This window comes from Metopolophium dirhodum, chromosome 5 (genome assembly GCF_019925205.1).
Source record: "Metopolophium dirhodum isolate CAU chromosome 5, ASM1992520v1, whole genome shotgun sequence".
Taxonomy (NCBI): Eukaryota; Metazoa; Arthropoda; class Insecta; order Hemiptera; family Aphididae; genus Metopolophium; species Metopolophium dirhodum.
Window position 1 is genome coordinate 15,372,822 of NC_083564.1, and position 9,135 is coordinate 15,381,956.

Consider the following 9,135-nt stretch of genomic DNA (forward strand, 5'->3'; position numbering starts at 1 on the left):
AAAAAGTGGGTAAATGAGTATTTAAATTAGTTTCAGTATTTTAATATTGAAGAAAAGAAAAGAATCGCATAGTATAAAGAAATCAACCTACCTATACCTTCATACAGAGTATACCTACGTCCTACATAATACATCGAAATACTGAACTGAATATTTAAATTAAAATATTTAAATAGAACCCCATGTTTTCCTAGAACATAATGGAAATAATAATGGAAACATAATGGAAATTCTTTCATTAAGAACATATTATTATATTTTATATGAATATTAGAAAATTAGAAAAGTTAAAATTAACCACGCAAAATAATCTAACGTATTACATGCTCTTGTAAACAAATTATACATAAATATTTTTATTTTCCGCCACACTTAATAAAATGGAACTGCACTATATGATGTATTTTAAATTATTAATCAATCTATAGAAGAAGTGGCTAAAAAAACTTCATGTTGGAATACAGACGTATTCAACAATAAAATATAAATATCATTAAATTACCTAATATTTTTTTTTACAAATATTAATAAATTACAGTATACAATTAAGTTATTGGCCTTCTTCTCGGCGTGTTTATGTATTAATTATAAATATTTCTACTACCATTAGTTCAAGCTATGTTAATAGTTGTTATAGGTACTGAGTACTGACATACTGTTGCTAAGTTGATACTTTTTAAAATTACCGTAGACGATAGTATTAAATTGTTAACAACCCTCTTTTATTTTTTCCACCTAAAATAAATTATCTTAAAATTATTATTGTTGATATTAAATCTATTTCAAAGACTAAACCTGCAAATATAAAACATTATTCTGTATAAGTAGATATCAAATTCTAATATTTATCTTGTATAAATTAAAAATTGTAATATATTATATCAGTTATACAGCATAATATTAATAAGACTTGACATTTATTGCTCCACCCCTATTGTAAAATGAATAATGGCAACAATAAAAATGCCTCTATTCACTCTTCATTGTTCAATTTATCATCACTCTAAATCAAAGCTTTTACATTTCACTGTTATTTACGTTGCATTAATTCAACATTACACTTTGTGAACTCGTTGAAAACTGTATAGTTACTTTCAACATTGGTATTGAACAACATGGCATCAAATAATCAATTTGTAACATTTAATAATGGTCAAGAGTATCCAATTTTAGGATTTGGAACATGGAAGGTAATTATATTATTATATTAAATTATTTAAATATATTTATTATTATTTTAAAACAATTACTTAACACACTGACGGACAATCATAAAAAAGTACTGCTGTAGCAGTATGTTTGTTTGGTGATGTCAGGGGACACTTTTGAATTCATATGTAATAGTACTGCTAAGCAGTTCTCAAAAACCGACCAAAAATGGACACTACTGCTACAGCAGTGGTTTTTTTCAATGGTATCTTATGAGAGACCAAGTAAACTTGTCCATATACATCATAAAGTGACATTGGTCACTGACAAAATAAAGCAAATATAATTTTAAAAAAATATTGATTATTTTTTTTATTAAATCGATTAATAAAATTGATTAATTTAGGCATGCTTTTTATAGTTACTTATAATCCACACTGTCCGTCAATGTGATAACTATGAGTTTTGGTTTATTTTTTCGATCAGACTTTAATAATTTAAAATTAAACATTCTCATTGAGTAAAAATACCCAACAAATTTAAATTTCATATGTAAATGTTAATGTAAATTTTAACTTAAATATTGTACTAATATAATTTAAACAATGCTAAAACCCGTTGTTATCAAAGCTTTAGTTAATATTAAAAAAATTAGTTATTTTTTATTAATATATTGGAAGGCTGGGCAAAATGACCTATTATCAAATGTAAAAGAAAGAATATTATCTAGTGAATCTCTTAGGTTTTTTATATATATTTTTAATTTTCAAGTGTTTATGAGACTTTTAAAATTGTAAATAGTTTGTACATTTTAAAATGCTCTTTCGGAAATGTAAGGATATGCAATGAGTGGTAGGATATTAGACAAATAAATGTGAAATTTGACGATTTAAAAGGAAAACCCACCTGATAAAACAGAAACAAAATCATCGGTACAGATTAAAATTAGAGTGCTATGGATGAAATCGAGAAAGATACCGTTAGCAAAATTTGGAGGTGAAGATTTTAAAAATTCTGGTGTGTGTGGCTTAAAAAGTTTTTTTCAAATAAAATGTATTATGAGTGAGAGTATTATGTATTTATATATTTATAAAATGTATATGTTTTATTCTATAACGAACTGTAGTCAATATCTAGATATCCTAAATATTAAAATCTTCATATAATTTGAAAAGCTATTAGGTATTTTTAGTTATTTATTTAACCAGTGTAGACATAACATGAAAAACTGGATTCGTTCAGTTACAGACAAACTAAAATCGTAATTCCTATAAATATCACGTATCTAATTAACTTTATTATTATTATCAACATTTCTCATTTCTTACAGTTTTAACGTGATTCACTAAAATATCGCGATGATTACCACATTTGTAGCCAAATAATGTTAATAACCGGTGAATAACGTATCACATGTGGGCTGTGAATCAGATATAACGTAATTTTTGGTATAACATATAATTATTTTTATTTAGATCAGCAATAAGAAAAAATAAACGTATCACATAGGATTAATAAATGTTTCATGATTTATATTGTACTATTGGTTAACATATTATATGAAATGTGAATTATATATTTATATGTATATTATAATTTTATAATGTACCTAGTCGAAACCTGGAGACGTTGAAGAAGCAGTGAAAGTTGCAATTGATACAGGTTACAGACATTTTGATTGTGCAATGTTTTATGGAAATGAAAAAGAAATAGGAGATGCTATTAATCAGAAAATTGATGAAGGTGTAGTAGTTCGTGAAGATTTGTTCATTACTAGTAAAGTAATTACAATTTAAATTTTAAAGAAATATAGAAACATTTATACAATTACAAATTTTATTCCTGTATTCAGTTATGGAATATTTTTCATCAACCTGATATTGTCGAAAGTGTATTAAAAAAAACTTTATCAGATTTACAAGTTGAATATTTAGATTTATATTTGATTCACTGGCCTATGGCTTTCAAAGTACGTATATTATGTCTAAAAACGCCAAAAATATTTGTACCAATAAATACGTACCTACCTATAGTAAAAATACTGTAACATATTAGGAGGGCGGATTAAATGATGATTTCATTCCAAAAGACGATGATGGTGCCACAATTGAAGGTAATGGTTCATATATTGATACATGGAAAGCAATGGAAGAATTGGTAGAAAATGGCCTAACGAAATCAATAGGTGTTTCAAATTTTAATAAAAGACAAATTCAAGAAATATTAGACGTAGCTACCGTGAAACCTGTAAACAATCAAGTAACTATATAAACTTATATTTCATCTGGAATTAGTAATGTTCGTATCAATAATTGTTTGTTCTTTATAGGTTGAATGCCATCCTTATTTAACCCAAAAAAAATTAAAAGAGTTTTGTGACGAACACGATATAATATTAACTGCATATAGTCCACTAGGAAGTCCAGATAACCCATGGAAAAAACCTGAAGACCCGACTCTCTTAGAAGATCCGAAAATTATGGAAATCGCAGACAAATATAATAAGACTTCAGCTCAGATATTAATAAAATACCAAATTCAAAGAGGAATTATGGTTATTCCAAAATCTGTAACTAAGAGTCGTATTGAATCCAACTTTGATGTATGGGATTTTGAACTTGAACAAGAGGATATCGATCAAATTGATACATTCGATTGCAATGGTCGTTTTGTGCACATGAAGGGGTATCTATATAATATTATTTACTACTTTTAAGTATATTTTCAAATGTATTCACCAATAATATTTAAAATGATTATACTTATATATTTTTTAGGAACATGCATTTTAAGGATTATCCATTCAATGATGAATATTGAATTAAATATATGTAGTTGAAAAGCGTTACTTTTTAGTTAATCTACATTTTATTAAATGTATAATGGACATGAATACATTTTATCACCATATAAACATAATTAATAATGTATTTAAATACTTTCTAATATAATTTTACTTGATATACTCCTATAAATAAAATAAACAACATTCCTACCTACCTAGTACATTTTTAAAAAATATTTTGTTTTTTTTTTTAAGCATCTATATAAAATGTATGCTAAGTAGTTGGTATAATACTATAATATGAGTACTTTAAATTAAATTAATATATTGAAATATAATGTATTTTCAAAAAATAAAACATATTGTGTTATATTATAGAAATCAATATTTTCTTAGCCGTCTAAATTTTTAATACAATCCGATAAATGTGCCTAATCAAGACAAATTTTATGCTCTTGACTCTAGTGCTATCTGCATGCTTTCGATGTTACTACGATTTTTAGTTATTTTATTATTAAGGTATGGCAGAGACATATTTAAGGTTGCTAGGCCACTAAGGGGCGTTCGACAAGGCTAAGGTACAGTGAATAATTTACTATTTGGGAAATTAGTTGCCTGAAATTGGCTGTTTGGTAAAGTTCATCAAATAAAGAAGTAATACATTATAGGACATAGGTACCTATAGGACCTAGATACATATTTATATTAATATTTTAATATAAGTAACTACATACATATACAAAACACACACAATTATTATGGTGTAATACAATATTGCAAATTTATATAAAATATAAATATATGATAAAAATAATACATAAATTATTACGAAAAAATAATTATTATAAGTTATGACTTTATGAGCTACCTCTGACATATTGTTATATTCATCATATGTTCTTCTATTAAATGATCGGTATATTTTGGAGATTCTATCAGCGGTGTCGTTATATTCTTTCTTCCACTTTCTAGGGGTTTCTGCTCTAGTACATCATTGAATCATTTTTAGATGATTTAGCTTTACTTATTTTTGTTGAGCTCTTATAAGTTTCCAAATATTTAGCCTATTTAGGTGAATAGAGTTTACAATAGATGAAATATTAACTAATCCATTAAGATATCCCTCTACGGCTCTTCCGAATTATCGGTGTTTGGCAAAGGTGGGCAAGTACCTAATTAGTATAATTAACTCAAGTTAAGTTAATGTTAACAAATATAAAATTTAACTCACCAAGTTTAATGGGGAAAGACATAGACTTAGACCTAGGCAGAGGTGGATAGATACAGCCTAATCAGACCTACATAATTGTGCTCCATGATCAAGACTAGAGGAGAGTGCAAAGATAGAGAAAGATGGCAAGAAGTATTTGAAGCAGCAAAGGTTAGAGCCTAAATGGGATGTGAATGCTGAAAGAATAATAAGAAGTTTAAAATTAATATGGAAAAAAATGCTAACTTAATAACTCAATTTAAAAAAAGTTAATTTAATTTATAAATTAGTACACAGATCACATAAAGCGTGTTTATTGTATCTATCTATATATGATATTATTTTATCAAGAAACAGAACATAAATTAGGTATAGAATTGATAATACTATTATTATAATATTAAGAAAATATTACTAGGTATATTAGATTATTTGTATTTAAAACCGTGTACAGTTATAACACAGAACAATAGTAATTAATAACAGAACAGTAATAATCAATGTATAAAATCAAACATTTAATTTGAACTTGATGGATTACTCTTAAATCAACTGCAAAAAGCTTAGTTATTTCAACGGTCAATTAAACTAGTTACCTAATAAGTTAATAAGTTAATTAGGAAATCTGAAATGATGTATTGTACACAGGGATTTGCAAAGAGATGTATTTACATAAGGATCTGGGTAGTAATTTTTTGTATTTTATGTTGTAAAAAAACCTTTTTATTTATTGAATTCGTATTTTCGTTTCAAATATACGATAAATTGTAAAAAATTAATTTTTTTTTAAATAATATTATGTTCATTCATAATATTTCAGCGCTGGGACGTGAAAATTCTAAATACGTCTTCGATCTCTGTGTGTTTGTATCTGCAATGGGTACAAACTCCACTAATGGTTTCTGAATCTTATAATCTGATAACTGATTATGTTTTTTTTAAAGCATTGTGTAAAATTATGATCATACGGCGTTGTAGATAGGCTACAAAATATACACAACCATTCTCGCCATGGTTAGTCTTTGTTTCTAATTCGTTAAATCGAAAATCGATTTCTAAATATGTATCGTCCCTTAAAGCAGTCAACTTGGACTTAATCACTTGGACATCACAAAATATTTTAGCTTAGGCAGAAATCGATTAGAAAACTAATACAATCGTTTTTTTCTCATTACAAAATTGACCAAGTTAAAGTAAATTGTTAATTAATATTTATTATTTACTAATATTATGATTATTGTCTATAGTAGTTATATAGTGTAAGGAGGCATGCGAGGTAGATCAATTCACCTTGGCGCATAAAGGCATAATAATGTACTTGAGTCTCAACAGTCAAGTCGAGTCAAGGCGTATTGCATCGATGTAAATCGTAGATGTGACTTAGTTGCATAGTTTGTTATTGTTAATCAGAAACAACAAAACTTACATTTTAACTTTGGTAACATTGATTTAATAATTGTTTACTGTTCAATGATATAATGACAGCCACTGAGTTACGGCAGCTTGCATTGCTTGCAGTACAATGTTTTTTTTTACAGACATTAGACCACGGTCCACGATGTAGAGAAGATAGATCTTTTCTACATCGTGCATTAGAGAATCACGCAGCCCGCAGTATTGGCGTACCACGTACTCGCTGTACTATAGTACTAGTGTACAGAGTACTACAACTGTATAGTGTACTCTGTAGTACTGTCTTTATTTTTTATAGTGTAGAACTCTATAAGGCAGTCTGGCTCCATGAGTGATGGCTAAACACTAACCATTTACCATAAATAATTACAATTATTTATTAATTAATAATTTATTTTGTCATGCTATATTTTACTATTTAGCGGCTAAATTTTAGCCATGGCTATGGCAATTATTATCCGGTTACCGGCGCTTCGTACTTGGCAACGCCGCAACGGCATCCGCCAAGTTGGCAACCGTATAGTTTAGAGATGAATGCGGCCGGCGACCGCCGCCACCGGCCGGCATTCGCATTACTATCCGGCCGCAGCCCACGCCCTGCAGGCAACAATTATTTGAATTATTTTAAACGACTACGAGTTATTTTATAACAACCATTTTGTAACTGGTATTTCATATATTATAATATTATTACTCTTGCAGATCACTCATCGTATTACTCGTTACCACTTGATTTTAATAATATTCATTGTTCGTATTGTTACCACTGAAGTAGAGATATGAATAATAGCCAATAGCATGATATTATAATAGAAATAATAAAATTCATAAACATGCAGTGCTTGGAAAGTTCTTTTAAAAAAAAGAATTACTTCACGTTCGCGTTCATCTTGTTAAAAAGGAACTAAATCGTTTCTCGTCACTGGCTTAAATAAAAGAACTAGTTCCTTTCCTCGTTCCTAAATAAAGAACATTTTTCGGTCATCAATAATTTAAAAATTGTTTTAATATAACTTGTAAGTAGTAATAAATTGTTTTATCATGTAGTTACTTTGTTTATTTAAAGTTAATACCGATAAGACCATTGTGACTTACATGACATTTTGTAAACATTGTCAATATTATCATAATTATTTTATTGTCGTATATAGGTTTAATAGAAACCAGAAACACAGAACAATATATGTGATATGATAGCTTATTATTATAATAAATACATTTAATATAATAGCTCATATTGACTAAATTTACAAAAAAAAATTATAAAAACTTTTGCTCCATAAATTATTTTAAGTACCTAATAGGTACTCAAGAATAAATTAACGAAAAAAAAGTAAAGTAAAGTATACAAATAATTATTATAATATGTAATTTATTTGATTATTTCAATAATGAATATTTATAATAGTGGAGCGACTATAAGCTCCCAGCTCGCCATGTTCTATGATCATAAATTATAATGAACAAAAACTGACACTTGAAGTTGGGCCTATAGAAAACTAATAAAATGGTTGGGCCCCCAACTTCAAGCTACAGAAACCAGACTTTTGCAATTAATTTGCTATAGTTTGCTATTTAATTTTCATAATATAGACATACCAATTTAATTTTCCAAGAAAATATTTTTTATGTTGGTGGCTAATTTCACAGTAGCCACTATATGGCAAAAGATCAAAGATCGAACAATTCTAAGATATTGTTATATTGATATTGAGTTTATTGAGATTATTAGATTAACATGAGATGATTAGTGAGTAGGACCTGAGTGTCCCAGTAGTCAGTATAGTGACTTCACAATTTGGCATATCTTTAGAGAAAAATTATTGACAACGAAGTGAACAATTTGTGATTACTGATTGGTATTTAAATGTTTGTGGGCTTCAAGGGACGTCGTACGCGCATGTGTTGTCTACTTGTCTCCGTCTAACCATAGGCGCAACTAGGGTTAAAATTCTGGGGGGGGGGGGGGGGGCTAACAAAACTATTTATTAAAAATAACCTATAGGAGGCTTATATCTAAATCAATAAGGGATATTTTTGGAGGGGCTAAATCTTAGTCAGGGGGGCTAAGCCCCTCTAGCTCCCCTCCCCCTAGTTTCGCCAATGCGTCTAAGTTGTCTAACACACGTACGACATATTAAATTCTCGTTCACCAGTTTCAACAGTGTGCTGTTTAGTTTTGATATTGGAGTGGATTGAATATTGACCTATTATAAAATTTGAAGGTAAGACTATTATCTAGGACACGAAGTAGGATTTTATTGATATTATTTATTTATTTATTTTAAGTAAGTTATGACCTTTTTAACACTTTAAATTTTAAAATGATCATAACTTACTTAAAAATAATAATATCAATAAAAGCCTTAGTTGTACTCCAAATAATAATCTTACCTTTAAATTGTATAATAGTTCACTCTAATATCAAAACTAACAGGACACTATTGATACTGGTGAACGAAAATTTGCAATGTCGTACGCATGTAAGACGGAGACAACATCATAATATGAGGGGTACGACGTCCTCTTAAGTCTTAAGTGCATAATATAATTGTATGGGTAGGTGGGTAGCTTATTT

The 9,135-nt window shown here is 28.2% G+C and overlaps 1 protein-coding gene across 1 annotated transcript; it reads left to right on the forward strand.

Annotated features, from left to right (window-relative positions):
* Positions 1-1,050: 1,050 nt before the first annotated feature.
* On the forward strand, positions 1,051-4,233 carry LOC132944925 (aldo-keto reductase family 1 member B1-like). The gene is made up of 6 exons (XM_061014481.1): positions 1,051-1,190; positions 2,763-2,930; positions 3,002-3,118; positions 3,205-3,408; positions 3,479-3,834; positions 3,927-4,233. Exons 1-6 carry the CDS (start codon positions 1,116-1,118, stop codon positions 3,967-3,969), a joined length of 963 nt encoding a protein of 320 aa, XP_060870464.1. The 5' UTR covers positions 1,051-1,115; the 3' UTR covers positions 3,970-4,233.
* Positions 4,234-9,135: the final 4,902 nt, after the last annotated feature.